The 19,041-nt window shown below is 33.0% G+C and overlaps 1 protein-coding gene across 8 annotated transcripts in view; it reads left to right on the top strand.

The window, feature by feature from the left end:
* Positions 1 to 1,939: 1,939 nt before the first annotated feature.
* Positions 1,940 to 19,041, top strand: part of LOC149539932 (folate transporter 1, chloroplastic-like) — a 47,556-nt gene continuing 30,454 nt past the window's right edge. Inside the window, exons 1-3 of one of the 8 annotated variants that reach the window (XM_089801145.1) lie at positions 11,946 to 12,015; positions 18,121 to 18,640; positions 18,812 to 19,021. In XM_089801145.1, coding sequence (XP_089657271.1) covers positions 18,356 to 18,640; positions 18,812 to 19,021 — 495 coding nt within the window. In that variant the 5' untranslated portion in view covers positions 11,946 to 12,015; positions 18,121 to 18,355. Of the gene's footprint in view, positions 2,179 to 11,945; positions 12,016 to 12,199; positions 18,641 to 18,811; positions 19,022 to 19,041 lie in introns of those variants that run through there. The other 7 variants (XR_016356323.1, XM_089801144.1, XM_089801146.1 and 4 more) reach the window with 7 other exon arrangements.

The following is a 19,041-nucleotide window of genomic DNA, read 5'->3' as shown; positions in this document are numbered from 1 at the left end:
TAATAGTATAGTGTCATTTTGATTGGTGAAATGCAATGGATAGACTAATCAGCATACAAAGGCATATTGAACATGAGTCCTTTCCTTATCATTTAAATTTTTTCTATACTTGATCTACAGCTTATCATTTGACATTTATCTCTACTCTTTATCATTACTAATAATAAATCATAAAGTGTGATAAAAATTCTTGATGAAATGTAATATAGACATTATCAATGACAATAATCATTTACAAACTATCCATCTAATAACAACAAAATAATAATCTCTTGGTTGAGAAAATCTCATAACAACACTTTTGTCTTGTTTGACTATTATGATGAGCAAAAAAACTTCATAACGAACACTTAAAGATATGAGCACCTTGAGCATAGATTGGCCTAAGAGTTTCTATCCAATAATAACATAACCATAATGGATGAACATTGGAAGTTCAACAAGTTTTGGTCCTTTTTATATCTAAGATTTATAAACTCGAAAATTTGGTTGACAATATTTTTGTTGTAAATTTATATTATGATTTTTCTACTTTTTCTCTTAAGGATACAAAACCTACTTGTGTCATCTTGGAGCCCTTTTGTTCCCACTTTTGAGGTTGTCACAATCTTTCCTTTTTAATGTCCTTGTATGTATAAATTTGAAGATGAGAAATCATTTAGCAACTTTCACATAGAAAAAAAATACAACTAGCCAACAAAATAATGACAGAACTTATTTAAAATAATAAGTAGAGGGATACAAATTAATGTACTATTCATATATAATATTATAGTATAAGATATCGTATTAATAAATATCCTTAACTAGATATCCCAAAAAATATTTAATAGAATATCCTATACTATAATAACTATTAATATCTTATAGAATATGAATAGTTTATTATATTCTATGAATATACTATTAATAATAATATACTAATAACTACGTCCCACTTATAATATTAGCTCAAGAAATATTAAAATGCAGAATACAAGAGAAGATTGTTTCATTATTAATAATAATAATATTAATTGAATGTTTTACTAATTAATACATTTTACACCATTTAATCATATGTACTTCCTCTTTTCAATCAAAACCATTTTCCTTTTTCATACCCGTTTTTGTTAGTTGGTCATGAATATGACTCAAATTACGGGTGTATTTAAATACAAAACAAACTGTTTCAACAATTGTACATTTCAAACCAATTCTTCAATTGGAATGTGTACATTAAATAAAATATTAATATTGTTCAACCTCTAAAAAAGTAAATTGTACATTACCAAATTGAAATCCTTCTTTTGTTTTAAATCTCTTTAATTTTTCTTAAAAAAACAAAAACCTATGGACATACCTCTTGCACCTCTTTATGATACAAGCTCTAGTATAATCTACCTGTATAAGAAAATGATTGGTTTGTACACGTCAAATTCAGGAGGGGCAAGTAAATGTTTAAAAATAAGGAATAGATAGATAGATAGATAAAATTTTAACGTCCACGAGGCCAAAAATAGCCTATGGGACAGCAAGACAACTCAAGCAGACTTAAGTAGCGCTGTTCGCCTCTTGTGTAGACTAATGATGAGCCCCCCCAATTGCTCAATATACTCTTCGTTGAACAGGTTATGCCAAGAACTGTCACATATAGTATCCACAAACTTATCCCTGCTATCCTTGTAGGCCTCACATTCTAGAATAAAGTGCTGTTCAGTGTCCACTTTCCCAGAATTGCAAAATCTGCAAATTCTCTCTTCCCAAGCCTCCTTTGGCCTCTTCAACATGTATGAAACTAAAGATGGCCCAGGAGACGGAGTAGCTATTTTACTCCCGTACGAAAGAGGGTCAAATGGGGAAAAAAGTGAAGGATGATGAAGCCGACCGGTCCATTGTTGGGTCATAACAACGGCACTCAACAGTATATTGATACGTACCAGCCGAGTCCATCTGAAAAAGCAAAGATCTACCTTTACGTAGCTTCACTCGCTCATTCCCGATTATACTTTTTGGACCTACGCGAATTTAGAAGGGCAAATCAAGTCGGGATTTGATTCAGGGCGTGGGTAACGAGGAAATTTTTTCTTCCCAGACTCATTATGGCTCTCAAGAAGAAGGAAGTTATTCGTCTGGAACGAGAGGCTGTTATCAATACTATGAAGCCGAAACTCATAATGAGATTGGCTTATCCTATAGGTATATTTTTTCATATTATTAATCATCTCTGTTCTCATAACTATGGTTTATAAGTTCGTACATGGAATTGATTTCATGTGTTCAGCGGGTCTCGGCCTTTCAGTTTTGTTTGAAATTGAAGAAAATAGTGCAAATGCTGGTCTTTCTTTTAGAAGATGCTCGGTTTCCTTCGTAATACAAGAGCAAAGAAAGGGGTGTATTATGATTCAATTATCATATAGGAGTTGGTGCTCATGGTTGTGGCGTAATTGTCATCGTATTCTCAGAGGACGAATTGTGCTAAAAGTTGTCGTCCATTCCATATTTTCTGCATTGAGCATAAACTTATGAACACTTGTATCATAGGCAGATAAATCAAACATGTAATTGACCACCATGTTCAAATTAGATCATGGGCTACTGAGCGTCAGGGCCCAAATCCATTCCCAGTTTTTTCAACAGTCATTTAGGTCAACGTAAATAGAGCACTTGCACTAGACATACATAAATCAAACATGTAATCAACAACCATGTTCAGATTCACACCACATTTTTCCTACCGCTGTCTAGTTTAATAAATATAAACTTGTTCATCATACATATAGAAATTGAACATCTATTGGGCAACCATGTTCAGATTTGATTTTGAGCTGCGATGAGGCCCAGAGCCCAAATTTATATCAAACTTTTCTTGCATTCTTCCAGATCAGAAAATATCAATATGTGCATCATACTACAGAAATCAAACGTGTAATTGACAACAATGCTTGTATTAATTATGAGCTGGTGAGGCTCAGACCCCAAGTTCACACAACAAAATTCTTGCTCTCGTTGAGGCTATGAACCTGGCCACTAGAAACACCCACAGGCTGCCGCTGTCTTTGCAATATCTAGTGGGCAGAAGCATCTGTTGCTTAAGCAATCTGTATGACATGGGGATCAAACACTGCAGCATCGCAGGAGGAGTCACCCCAGTAGTGAAGACAGCGAAGGTCAAACGGTCCAATTTCCGTGTATCGAGCAAAATTGTTTTCCTCAAGGGAATGAATGGAGGATCAAAGAATAGGACAGAGCAAGCCGCGACATTCTCAGATCGATTCATGGTATGGTAGAAGGTTTGCCTCAGATTGAAAGCGTTCAAAACTAGATTATAAAATCGTTATGATGTCCTGCGATCAGCCCTATTTCCATGGAATAAGGATACAGTTCCATTCAGTTTCAGATATTCCCAACATGACATTTACTTTTCTGATTAGATATTAGTCTTCAAAACTTTTCCTTTAGGTATTCCAATTGGTACTCGTTAACTTTTACATTCAAACTATTTACAAGATGCCCTGAAACACTTACCTTACCTTACTTTAATATTCTTTCTAATGTGAATCCATATGCTTCTTAGGTTGCATTAGATGCGTTTTAAAAGTTGGAGATTTTTCCCTTTGCCATATTATATAATTGTGTAATACTGCCTTGATATGCTATTCTGGGTATTGCCACAGAATGTCTGTTTTCCATTGCTTTCAGATGAATTTCCTGGACGTCAAGTTTTTTAGCATACATGTAGCAAATTGAGTCTTGAAGGTATTTCATTTAGGAGCATAGGGCAAAATTTTGGTGTGCTAATGCAAACATGAAATCATCTGAGAAATGTTAAGCCTAGAATCAAAGCAACCTTCTATCCTCTAAGTGAGCTTTTATGGTGCAATTGGTCTAGCCTTCATGGAGTTATTAGTTCCTGCCCTATGGGCATGGGCAAGATTACTAACGCATTCATGGAGGTGCTATTAGTCTTCTTAATTTGACCAATGGCATAAATTTATTTTTCCATTTCTTAAAGCTATTGTAGTGTTTATTTTCAGTACACATTTTCCAGACATTTTATTAATACTATTTATCTGACGTTTGATTGGTTGTACTTGATTTAGGCAAGGAGAAAATTGTTTTTTTACAAACCAAAATCGGGTGAAAATTGTGACAATAAATTGCGCCCAACATATCCACTGCATATCTGTCCCACTTTGAATTAAATGCTCATAAATGCTCACCCTTATCTTTATCTTCCACCGACAGTTTGAGGTTTATCTCGATCTTTCACAGTTTCGAAAATCTCGTTTTTGTGGCTAGCTGATTTTGTGCATTTCTGATCGTTTATTTCTGTGCACTCAGAGAAAGCAAGGAAATTTGTGTTAGATTTTCTATTTCTGTGGGCAGTGGTGAGATTTCCTGCCATGAGAGGTCATCTCTTATTAAATATTTTCTTACTCAATAGTTATTTTTCCATTTTTTCTTTGTGCAGTGAATGTTTATCTGAAAATATTTTGTGTTTGGTTGAATTCAATATCGTCTATGTTTATTTTGGGGTTTGAGATATTGGTTTGAGCCCATTTGTTTGAACCCAGAGACCAGTTAACGATTTTCCCATGTCAATTTTTAAGATTTATAAATAGGGGTAGTTGTGGAATGTATACCAACAAGACTAAATGTCTATTATGTTTATTAGGTGAGCTTTTATCAAACTGATGTGCCGTGAAATTAGTCTCTTATCTTTGCCTATGAGCTTTTCACCTCTGCAGATTTTATCGTCCTCACATGAAATTGTGTAGGGCCCTGACATCGACAGAGGAGCCTTATCGCGATGAATCCCATGTCACCTTCATTCAGACATGAGAGCTTGGTCCGACCGATCCCTCATTCCTTCTTCAGTTACGTACTTCTACTGCCACCATAGCCGCCCGCCATCATTGAAAAATGCAGGATCTCATCAGTAGCAAGAGGTTGGGAGTCCTAATAGAAAACAAGAAGGTCTTTGGACTTTTAGACTGTAACAAAAAATTTAGCAACTGATCAATAAATGAATCACTCTGCATAGCTAACCATAACAAGAACAAAAGCGGGAAAGAAACTAGACAAATATCTAAAAAACTATTGAAATAAGGAATTATACCGAGAAATTAGAGAAGCATATGAACTCAAAAAAGTTACAAAAGAGCTTGCTTTCTTAAGATCCCATTATGAAGATTTTTCCAAATACTTACCGTAAAAAAACCAATATTATTTTGGATTCCTCACCACATAACATTTTAACCAGATATTGAGCACGAATTCATAGAGCAACTTTCAAAATACTAATACAGACACGAGAAAATAGTTTTTTATTCTTCCAAATTGACAACCCCTCATTACAAATAGTCGTTGCCTAAGAAGCTTCCAGTTTGTTCGCCTTCACAAGCGCACACTCTTCCAAATCAATTAATCTGAAGCGATTTGCCAAAGCAACCTGCTACTATCCAAATCCGTTTGCAACTTTTAAAAAAAAATAAACCCAAAAAACCTACACAAATCATATCGTGGTGCTAAAGAGAAGATTTTTTGTCATAACCCTGAAACTGGGAATCCTGATCTACCCTGCACCCTTACATGCAAGCGAACAATTTTCAGTTGTATAATTAGAACTTTTCAAGATCTTTCTCCTCGTCAGAAGGCCCACACATGTTCTAATGAGTCACAATCACAGAGGTTTTAAAAAATTTGGTGAATAAGGAAACATTGGCGTCATAGGCTTTCATGGTCTCTTTGCAAATGCTTTGCTCAACCATAAAATGCCAGAACCAGACACAGTCTCAAGGAATTTGATGATTTTGGTGGTCCTCTAGGCCCTTCTATTTGCCTTGGTGAACATCAATTCAAGCTCCGAAGGATTAAAGTAGCCGCCAGGAGGATCAAGGATCATTCAATTCATACGAAGCCAGCAACAATTCATACGAAGCTAGCAACAATGCAACAAACTGTAAAAACTGCTACCAGAGAAACAACAAACACAAAGCACAGAAAAATACGAGGTAGAGTGCAGGAATCACATATTTGTAATAACAATTTAAATGACTGAAACATGTTCCAGCGAAGTAGTTGCAAATGCCTCATGGAACACACACGTTCACAGATAGCGTGTCTTTTCCCAGTTTTCCCACTAAAAACCCCCTCTAACTTTAGCGGCAATCCACTAAAATAGCACCCATTCATCGTCTCTACACATTTAAAACACCTTGATGCAAAATCGATAGAAGCCATGTGCGTTAACTCACAATGGTACACTTTTTGTAGTGGGTTTAATGCGTCGCTCTCCCACCACATGGGATCCTTGTCGCCATTTATTTAGCCAAGACATCTCTAAACTAGATGAGGTGTTAAGATGGATCTCCCCTCCAGCCTTCATTCAGACATGAGAGCTTGGTCTGACCGATCCCTCATTCCTTCTTCAGTTACGTACTTCTATTGCCACCATAGCGGCCCGCCTTCATTGAAAAATGCAGGATCTCATCAATAGCAAGAGGCTGGGAGTCCTAATAGAAAACAAGAAGGCCTTTGGACTTTTAGACTGTAACAAAAATTTTAGCAGCTGATCAACAAATGAATCACTCTGCATAGCTAACCATAACAAGAACAAAAGCGAGAAAGAAACTAGACAAATATCTAAAAAACTATTGAAATAAGGAATTATACCGAGAAATTAGAGAAGCATATGAACTCAAAAAAGTTGCAAAAGAGCTTGCTTTCTTAAGATCCCGTTATGAAGAGTTTTCCAAATACTTATCGTAAAAAAACCTATATTATTTTGGATTCCTCACCGCATAACATTTTAACCAGATATTGAGCACGAATTTAGAGAGCAGCTTTCAAAATACTAATACAGACACGAGAAAATAGTTTTTTATTCTTCCAAATTGACAACCCCTCATTACAAATAGTCGTTGCCAAGAAGCTTCCAGTTTGTTCGCCTTCACAAGCACACACTCTTCCAAATCAATTAATCTAAAGCGATTTGCCAAAGCAACCTACTACTATCCAAATCCGTTTGCAACTTTTTAAAAAAAATAAACCCAAAAAACCTACACAAATCATATCGTGGTGCTAAAGAGAAGATTTTTTGTCATAACCCTGAAACTGGAAATCCTGATCTACCCCGCACTCCTACATGCAAGCGAACAATGTTCAGTTGTATAATTAGAACTTTTCAAGATCTTTCTCCTTGTCAGAAGGCCCACACATGTTCTAATGAGTCACAATCACGGAGGTTTTAAAAATTTTGGTGAATAAGGAAACATTGGCATCATAAGCTTTCATGGTCTCTTTGCAAATACTTTGCTCAACCATAAAATGCCAGAACCAGACACAGTCTCAAGGAATTTGATGATTTTGGTGGTCCTCTAGGCCCTTCTATTCGCCTTTGTGAACATCAATTCAAGCTCCAGAGGATTAAAGTAGCCGCCAGGAGGATCAAGGATCATTCAATTCATACGAAGCCAGCAACAACGCAACAAACTGTAAAAACCGCTACCAAAGAAACAACAAACACAAAGCACAAAAAAATACGAGGTAGAGTACAGGAATCACATATTTGTAATAACAATTTAAACGACTGAAACGTGTTCTAGAAAAGTAGTTACAAATGCCTCACAGAACGCACACGTTCACAGATAGCGTGTCTTTTCCTAGTTTTCCCACTAAAAACCCCCTCTAACTTTAGCGGCGCTCCACTAAAATAGCACCCATTCATCGTCTCTACACATTTAAAACACCTTGATGCAAAACCGACAGAAGCCATGTGCATTAACTCACAACGGTACACTTTGTGTAGTGGGTTTAATGCATCGCTCTCCTGCCACGTGGGATCCTTGTCGCCATTTATTTAGCCAAGACATCTCTAAACTAGATGAGGTGTTAAGATGGATCTCCCCTCCAGCCTTCATTTAGACATGAGAGCTTGGTCCGACCGATCCCTCATTCCTTCTTCAGTTACGTACTTCTACTGCCATCATAGCCGCCCGCCTTCATTGAAAAATGCAGGATCTCATCAGTAGCAAGAGGTTGGGAGTCCTAATAGAAAACAAGAAGGCCTTTGGACTTTTAGACTGTAACAAAAATTTTAGCAGCTGATCAATAAATGAATCACTCTGCATAGCTAACCATAACAAGAACAAAAGCGGGAAAGAAACTAGACAAATATCTAAAAAACTATTGAAATAAGGAATTATACCGAGAAATTAGAGAAGCATATGAACTCAAAAAAGTTGCAAAAGAGCTTTCTTTCTTAAGATCCCGTTATGAAGAGTTTTCCAAATACTTACCGTAAAAAAACCAATATTATTTTGGATTCCTCACCGCATAACATTTTAACCAGATATTGAGCACGAATTCAGAGAGCAGCTTTCAAAATACTAATACAGACACGAGAAAATAGTTTTTTATTCTTCCAAATTGACAACCCCTCATTACAAATAGTCGTTGCCAAGAAGCTTCCAGTTTGTTTGCCTTCACAAGCGCACACTCTTCCAAATCAATTAATCTGAAGCGATTTGCCAAAGCAACCTGCTACTATCCAAATCCGTTTGCAACTTTAAAAAAAAAAAAACCCAAAAAACCTACACAAATCATATCGTGGTGCTAAAGAGAAGATTTTTTGTCATAACCCTAAAACTGGGAATCCTGATCTACCCTGCACTCCTACATGCAAGCGAACAATTTTCAGTTGTATAATTAGAACTTTTCAAGATCTTTCCCCTCGTCAGAAGGCCCACACATGTTCTAATGAGTCACAATCACGGAGGTTTTAAAAATTTTGGTGAATAAGGAAACATTGGCATCATAAGCTTTCATGGTCTCTTTGCAAATGCTTTGCTCAACCATAAAATGCCAGAACCAGACACAGTCTCAAGGAATTTGATGATTTTGCTGGTCCTCTAGGCCCTTCTATTCGCCTTGGCGAACATCAATTCAAGCTCCGGAGGATTAAAGTAGCTGCCAGGAAGATCAAGGATCATTCAATTCATACGAAGCTAGCAACAATTCATACGAAGCCAGCAACAACGCAACAAACTATAAAAACTGCTACCAGAGAAACAACAAACACAAAGCATAGAAAAATACGAGGCAGAGTGCAAGAATCACATATTTGTAATAACAATTTAAACGACTGAAATGTGTTCCAGCGAAGTAGTTGCAAATGCCCCACGAAACACACATGTTCACAGATAGCGTGTCTTTTCCCAATTTTCCCACTAAAAACCCCCTCTAACTTTAGCGGCGCTCCACTAAAATAGCACCCATTCATTGTCTCTACACATTTAAAACACCTTGATGCAAAACTAATATAAGCCATGTGCGTTAACTCACAACGGTACACTTTTTGTAGTGGGTTTAATGTGTCGCTCTCACGCCACGTGGGATCCTTGTCGCCATTTATTTAGCCAAGACATCTCTAAACTAGATGAGGTGTTAAGATGGATCTCCCCTCCAGATGCAAGTGTGACAACGATGGAGATCAGGAAAATATACGTGTTGACATTCGTATGCTATAAACTGTTGCAAAATCTTTTTGCAGATGGATCGAATTTCCATCAGTTCGCATTATCTTTTTGCAGGTGGATCGAATGACCCTTTGATATTTCCCATGTTGTTGTAAAACTGTACAAAACAAATGCCCCTGAAACAGAAATAAACCATCTTTACAACTTATTTGCTGTAAGATATAATAGATTATTTTTCATATTATTCAGCTCTATTTGTTATAGCATGCCATGATAAATTTAACATGTAGAAAACTAAAGTTTCCTGAATTTCAGTTTTGTCATTGAATTTCTTCAAAAAGAAAAATATCAAACATCTAAGACCTTAAGGTCGACCATGATAGCTATAATAATTACTGCGACGCTTCCTTTTGATGTGCTAATGATGTTATCAACAGATTTGAACAACTAGATGAGAGTACATATAATACATTATTCTATTTAACTTTTGTAAGGTAAAGTTGGGATCCAGAATCTCGTGATTTTTCTCCTGTCATGTATAAGTAGTTTTGTAGGTAGATTAGCTGAGGATAAGCCTATCATGACCTGAATGTAACCCTAGTTAAATAAGAAACCTCTTAACTTTTGTCCTTTTCTTCTTCAAAATAATAAAGGTGTGGTTCAATTAATCATTCTCTTATTTTTACTATTAAGTAGATCATGTTGACATTGTTCGAAAGGACCAATCAAATTGTAAGAACTGAAATAGTTTTAGTTAATTAATAATATTATTAATTAACTATATCAAGTATTAACCCTATAATCTTATAGTTATCATTATAATAATTATAATCTATATAATATATTAATAACTTAATAAGTAATACATAATATAGTTTTAATATTGTTAACTTATTAATAATTATTTTTAATATATATTATAATATTTAATATTATCCAATCTTGATTTATGTTTAAATATTATTTATTTATTATTTATGAATTCTAAATTATAAAATTAAAATAAATTGAATAATTATATATTAACTTAATATAATCAATTATATTAATCAATTATAACAAAGTTAATAATAGTTAAGCTAAATTATAAGTTAATAATATTATTAATAAGTTAACTATACTATATTTAGTTTACTTATTATTATTATTATTTAATATTTGTTAATCTATGCTTTACAAATAATTAGTCGACTTATTTAAAGTTCATTTATAAATAAACTTTATTAAATTAATATATCAGGTGAGATCTATATTTAGGAAAATAAATTTATAGACTAGTAATATTTAGGAAAATTCAATTTATTCAAGAAATAATTATAATTATATAAGTTGTTATAATTTAAAGTTGATTTTTTTTTATTATTATTTATGAATTCTAAATTCTAAATTTATAATAAATTTAATCACTATTAACTTATAATATTAATTAATAGTAATATCTAATTAATAATTAATAATTAATATTTATAATTACATTATAAGTATATTAAGTATTAATACAATTGTATGGATAATATAATATAATATGTTAACTATTATTTTTAATACAAATCTATAAATATATTAATTTATGATAAATATAAATTCTAAAGATTAATCTTTAAAATTATTTATGGATAATATAATATTTAGAATTTGTTCTATAGATCTTAAAAATAATAGTTATATTAACATTTATATTAATAATAGTATTATTAATATTATACTTGTAATTATTAGATAAGTTGTTATAAAACTAATAGTTATAGATTATTAATATTAATTATTAACTTTAAAGTTTATTATAGTATTTTATTTTTAGCTTGTCTTTCAAGTATTTCTTTTACTATACGAATTTGGACCTAAACTTTGAAATTTGGGTTCATATGAGTTCACTCCTAACCTATTTGATCATATAATACCTACCATCTAAGATGAACTCCTATCTAAACACAATATCCATCATCCATTCACTACATGTTGTTCCAATATCATTAATCACCATAAAATAATAGATGGACTACTTCTCAATTGCCCTTTTCTCTTACGTAAATTTTAATATTACTAATTTTAAAATCCTAGGTTGCATTCTAGTTATTTACAACACTTTTATTTATTCTTTTGAATTTTATCATCTAAGTTCTAGTTCATCTAAAATTTAAAAAATTGAATTTATTGCTTGTCTTTTGAAATTAAATTACATGTCATTAAATCAAATAAACGAAAAGTTAAGAATGAAAATACCCTTACAAATTATTGCCTATTTCCTTTATAGCTGAGGGAAATAATATATCAATTCAAAATGATATATATTAGATATAATCTATTATAATTATATAGTTCAACTGATACTTTTTAAGTTCTTAAGAGTAATTTTATTTCTCAAATTCATCATGTAAACATATATTTGTTGTAATTTTTTCCTTATCATTTTTACTTTACTAATTATTTGATGTTGTAATATTTTTTTCTGACATTTACTTCTACTTTTTTCCCTTTGAACAACTTATCACATGCTACTTCATTTTCTCTAAACGTTTTGGTGCAATTAGCTGAAGTAGGTGAATTGTCCCAGGTATTGTACTAGCAAAAGCTTTTACATTTAGGTAAGATTATTGTAAGAAAAAACTATTCTTATTTACTTCCTTTAGTTTTGTTTATACGTTAACACTATTATAACTTATATTTTTAGTCTTACATTGCTTTTTCTTAGAGGTTTTCCTTTTTATAATTTTTCTCTTCCATTTCAAAAAACTTTCATCACCTCTAATTCTACTTAAAAGACTGACGCCAGTACGTGAAATTTTCATTTTAGAAAACGGTGACATGTCCTTCAACATTGACAATGCACTTAGGCAACAAGGACTATGTAGAGTTGCAACATATACATATAATATTGGGGACTGTTTATTTGATTCACTAGAACTTTTGCTTGACAATAAGTATACATCAACTGACCTCCGCAAAGGAGCTATTCAATACTTTTTGACCAGTCTAGAAAAACAAGAACCAAAAGCAGTTAATTCTTACAACCATGAATTGCATCCAGAAATACTTTACGAGTTGCATAGAGTTGAAGATCGTCAAACATATTTGCGAAGAATGCAAAGAACTGCAAATCCTAAAATAATTAGTGATGAACTAGGTCTTTGGGGAGATATATTTTGTATACGATGGTTGTCAAAATGGTTGAATATAGGAATATGTGTTTGGTCATCTACAACGGGGAAAAAATACTTGCATTTCAATGAATTTTTAACAACTGAACCATACTCAATTCTCTTCCATGATGTCAATCCACTTTGTGGCCATTTCGAACCACTAATACAATCACTACCACCAAATTCACAAAATCAACAACAACTCCATTTCTCTCAATTTAAGAAATCAATTAGAAATACTACACAAAAGCAACTAACAAGAAATGTAAATATGAGACCTATGATGACAATAGATGAAAGCTATCAACAAATAAACAACAAACAAAAGCAACGTATAAAACAAAAGACTTGTCTTCAAACATTAAATAACAACAACCAAAATAACAATGACCAAAAGGACATTGCAAAACAAAAGACTTCCCTCCAAAAATTAAAAAAGTCTATTCAAAACAATATTGTAGAACAAGTCTCTAAAAAAAGGAAGAGAACGTTATCCCCAATTGATGTATTCAAGAACACAATTAACGACACACCAATACACATGTGCAGCGTTTGTCAAACATTACAGTTCAAAAAACACATTAAAAAATTCCACTTTCAACAAAAGGAGACTTATTGCAATTTAGTCAACTCAAATTCCAACACATTATCAAATTCTATTTGCCGCAAATGTAGTGATGCATTAAAGAAATACAAGATTCCTCAATATGCTACACCGCATAACATTCGAATGAACAAGCCAATGCAATATGTGCAAATGCTAACACAATTAGAGGAGTGTCTTGTTTCATTGTGAATTGCATTTGCACAAATTTGGGAACTGGGGCACAAAAGATCTCAAGTTGGTTTAACTGGTTCAATAATCAATGTACCCATAGATACTAACGTTACACAAACAGCTTTGCCCCTAGCAACTAGTAATACAACAACAATTGTTGTGTCTTTGAAAAGAAAACTAGAATACAAAAATGCATTTCAAAAGGGAATGGTACGACCAAACATTATTATGCAAGCCCTTCAACAACTATTAGGAAGAACACTTTACCAAATAGAACATGTTAAACTTAATAAAGATTGGAAACAAGTTCTAGAAACAGATAATGAGACTAGTCAAAAGAACGAGCTAAATGACATTGAAACTGAATGTGAAAGTGACAATGAAAATGAAGCTTGCGAAACTTTGGTACATGGATTCACAGAATCTATTAACATGCATAAAATGGAAGACAAATTACTAGAAATTGCACCTGCACAAAACCAATGTCCCATTGGAATATTTAAAGACAAGTATGCAAAAGAAATGAATTTTCCAACACTATTTTTTGGTGACCCACGTGACCATGACATTGACTAAAAACTATCATACCAAAAAATTGCAAAGTGGGAATTGTTGCACTCACAAAGACATGTTACATACCACATAACAAATCTTTTCTTCAAAACAATAAAAATACTCATACATCAAGTTATGTCCACAATATGGATTAGAATTCGCAAAGGACAACTTAAAGGAAGAAAGCTATTAGCAAAAGATGTTAAACACAAACCAAATTTAGAAAAAATACTAAAATTAGATATAGGCTATGTCGATTTCAAAAGAATTCGTATATCTCCAGACTATGCACATCAACTAAAAAAAGACGTCTTTGCTATGATATGACAACTAGGACCTCCAACATTTTTCCTCACATTTACTAGTGCTAAACAAAACTGGGAGGCTCTAATGAACACACTCAAACAACTATATAACAATCATCAATTAACAAAAAAAAACATATCAGATATGACAGAAGAACTTGATACAAATGAACTAATTTAAAAAGATCCAATAACTTGTGTGTGGTACTATAGACATCACATAAATGCTCTAAAAAAAATGATACTTTCAGACCACTCTTTTTTTGGAAATGTAGTTGATTTCTTTTCAGTATCAGAATTCCAAAATCGAGGAAATGAACATGATCACTTTCTCATATGGGTGAAAGATGCACCTGTCTATGGAAAGCAAAGCAATGAAAGTATTACAAATTTTGTTGACACATATCTTACATGTCAAACAAAAAATTTTGATCCAGGTATTGCTATTCTGCACAAACATCATCATACAAAGCAATGCAAAAGATCAAAAAATAAACATTGTAGACATAACTTTCCCTTTCCACCAATGAGAGCAACGACAATACTTGACCCGTTACTTGAAAAAAAAAAAAGCATAAGCTTAATAGCTAACAAAATTCAATGCAAACTTGAACTTGCAATGTATGATGCATCTTTTACATTTGACAACTTTCTCAATGAAATAGACATAGCTGAAGAAAACTACATTCTTGCTTTAAGGTCAACAATCCATAAACCAACAATCTTTTTGCAAAGAAAACCGTCACAGATTTGGAATAATAGCTTTGCAAAAATGATATCTCCTTTATGGAAAGCCAATACAGATGCACAGTTTATTCTCAATGCATATGTAGCCGCAATGTATTGTAGTTCATACATAGCAAAAGTTGACAAATCTATGACAAATGCTTTCAAAAAAATATATGATGATCATCAACGAGACAATATAGATGCACTCAAGATGATAGGAAAACTTGGAAATGCTTTGCTAAACCTACAAAAAATGTCCGCTCAACAAGCAGCTCATTTGGTTTTAGCCCTACCCCTGCACTCGAGCTCTAGAAAATGCACGTTTATTGATACTCGATCACATAATGACTATACATTTATATTAAAATCAATTGAACAATTAAAAAAAAACAAGATAATTCTGAAAATGTAATGTGCAGATCATTAATTGAATATTACCTATGCCGTCCACAGGGTATTGCTAATCTATGTTTAGCAGAATTTGTATCAAGTTATAACAAAAATGGGAGCAAGCTTGAACCAAAAGCTAAACCAAATATCATTCGTTTCATTAATTTTAACAAACATTTACAGCTAGAAAACTATTGCAGGGAACAATTATTGCTATATGTTCCCTTCATTGTAACTGAAGACACATTTAAACAAAATTACAGCTCATGGGAAAAGGCTTACATGCATAACAAAAATATAATTCATAACAATCGAGCAAAGTTTTCATACAACACAAATTCAATGTGGGGTGATATTGACAACGCTATTGATGCGATAAATGATAACGAAAAAAATAGAGCCAATACTTCCCAACAACCAATAATTAAAGAACCTAATGAGCACTATGACATGCATGAAGATATAAAAACCAAACTTCCCAACCAGTTTAAAAGTACAAGTCAAAAATCTTTCGAAATCACACAACTCCCTCGAATAATGAATAACAATGAGTACTATAACTAAAGGAGAAAGTTAAATAGAGAACAACAAGCAATCATCAAGGATATTGTAATGAAAAAACTCAAAGACATAAAAACTCCATTGCATCTTTTTCTAACTAGAGGAGCTGGAATTGGAAAAACATTTACAGCAACAACCATTTTTCAAGCACTTATTCGCATTTACAACAATTCCATTGACAGTGATCCAGATAAACCTAAAGGCCTAATAACAGCATATACAGGAAAGGCAGCATACAATATAGGTGGAAGTACATTGCATTCAGCTTTTCACATACCTTTCAATAAATCAGATTTCATTCCACTAAGTACAGAAACATTAGATACACTATCAAAGCACTATAATCAATTACATGTACTCCTCATCGACGAAATTTCATTAGTAGGTTCCGCTTTCTTACATTACATTGACGAACGACTACATGATATAATGCAATTGCCAACATCATACTTTGGCAATCTAGACACAATTTTCTGTGGCGACTTCTATCAAGCACTTCCAGTACTTGATTCACCCATTTTTGACAACAAACCATCCACATTAGAATTAATGCCTTATACATTTTGGACTGATAATGTAAAATGCTATTCACTAAGCACTACAATGCATCAAAAAGATGAGAAATTTGTTTCAATTCTAAATAACATACATCTAGGACAACATACATATGACAATATACACTATCTCAATCAAACTTGTCTTCAACCCCCACCTGCTGATCCAACATTCCCATATCTATTTTACAAAAGAAAGGATGTCAATGTACACAATAACAATATGCTTTCCAAGGTCCCTGGAAACTATATTATATTAAATGCAATAGACTTTGAAGATCAAAATTTCAATGCAATGCGACTATATCCACAAACAATGATTCTACCAACTCAAATAGTTGTAAAGCCAAACATTCTCGTTGAAATTTTTGCAGGAAACTACAACACACAAGATGGTCTTGTAAATGGATTAGACGGAATATTTAAAGCGTATACCAAACAACAAGAAATGGACATAGTTTGGATACAATTCAATGATACAAAAATTGGCCAACAACAAAGAAACAAACTATGCCAATACTACATTCCAGGCATTCAAAAAGAATGGGTTCCCATCCTTCGAATTGCAAGGCCGATTCCAAAAATATCAACTATCGGGAAAGTTCGAACTAGAAAACAATTTCCAATACAAGTAGCATGTGCTAGAATAGTACATAGAGCCCAAGGCCTCACAATGGATGGTCTTGCATTTGATCCTAGTGGCATAACACAACATGGTTTAACATACACAGCACTTTCAAGAACAAGAACAATTAATTCATTATATCTTTTGAAACCTTTGATTCCAGCAAACTTCAAAATTCACAAAAAAATCCATTATGAAATGTCTCAACTACACTCAAATGCAACATGGAAACTTGAAAGTCAATTTTCTTGTACAGCTCACAATACACACATATTGCTATGTACATTGAACACACGGAGCCTACATGCTCATGCAAATGACATTTTAAATGATTACGATACAATGTCCACTGATATCATATGCCTGCAAGAACTATTTTCCCTCCCACGCAATATTTGATATTTTGTTTAAAAAATATAACCACCATTCAATGTATCATATACATGGTGTAACAATACTTACTTCAAGAAATCTTTTCATAACCAATTCAATAGAACATAGATCAGAAAACATCGAAGCTATAACAATTACAATTAATGAATCAGATTCTCAAGTCAATGTTTGTAATGTTTATATACGACCACATACAACAATTGCCGAAATCAAAATGCTTATTACCGAAATAGCTACAAACTACATATCAAAAAACAAGCTTTACATTGTTGGAGAATTTAACATAGACATGTCCATAGAAAACATAATCACAACAACACTCATGAAACATAGCATAAACAAACCACTCATTGATCATGTATGGACAAATTCACCAACAAGTACATGCTCCATTTACAAGGCTGAAGCATACTGGACAGATCATCTTGCAACATTCATTCAAATATATGCAACTTGACTCTAGTTTATGTTATGTTTATAACAGCAATGACTCCACCAAAGCAAGCACCAAGTGAACTACCACAAGATCACCAAGAACTCACTAAAAGGTATTTTGAATCTAAACTTTTCAATCTTTTCAGCTTTGCAAATATTTCTAAATAAAAAATATTGACCTTTACTTATTACAGGTCAAAAGAAGACAATGAACCATGTATATTAATAGAAGATCCGAATGCAAGAAAAGCAGGCCAAAGTTTCAAAGGTGATGTCCTAGTAGTTTACAAAACTTTCCTGGACAAAGCAACCAAAACACGTGAAGTTCTACGTGCTAATCTTACAGATTCCAAAGGAGAGCTTACTATAACATTAAATGTCAGTGGCAACAACCTTCTCAGTAAATATGAAAGTAAAATAATTCCAGGCATGGCATTAAAAATAACAGACTTTGACATAGAACCAAAATCAGATTTTGATCGAGGAGACAGTGACTACATACTAATTCTAAAAGATTCCAGCATGGTTGAAACAATACCAACTATATTGCATCAATACAAATTCATTCCTGGTATGACTATAAAGCAGTTACTCACAAGCACAGCCGACTACTCCGTTGGAACAATTGGTGCTATTGTTCTAGCAGCATACAAAAAAGGTACCCAATATCTGCTCGAAATCAAGGATGGAAACAGTGACATGAGCAAGGCACCGGTAAGCTCATACAAATAACTTTATTGATAAATCTATTAAAATAATTATCCATTTTTGGCTTTTTATCACATTTTACAATTTCACTATAACAAATTCAAAAATTAAAAAACTAACTTTTCTATTTGTATTTAGCTATATATGCATTCAACTAACTTTGCTATTTGTATTTAGCTATATATGCATTCAAGTTTCACATCCCAATACATTCAGATACACGAGCAGCTTGAAAGAAATGAAATACCATCACTGGTCTTTAGGAGTATAGCTAAAAAAAATGATCAAAAACTAGCTCTACGAACAACTCCAGCAACATTTATCTGCAAACTACATAACAAAAGAGCAGTGAATGCACTCCACGAACTGTTACAAACTCCAATTCAGGCAAGTTGTTTCCAATCCTT

The sequence above is a fragment of the Cupressus sempervirens genome, chromosome 9 (assembly GCF_028749045.1).
Source record: "Cupressus sempervirens isolate cs-2001-9-10 chromosome 9, ASM2874904v1, whole genome shotgun sequence".
In the NCBI taxonomy this organism is placed as follows: domain Eukaryota; kingdom Viridiplantae; phylum Streptophyta; class Pinopsida; order Cupressales; family Cupressaceae; genus Cupressus; species Cupressus sempervirens.
This window is presented reverse-complemented; position numbering and strand designations above follow the sequence as displayed.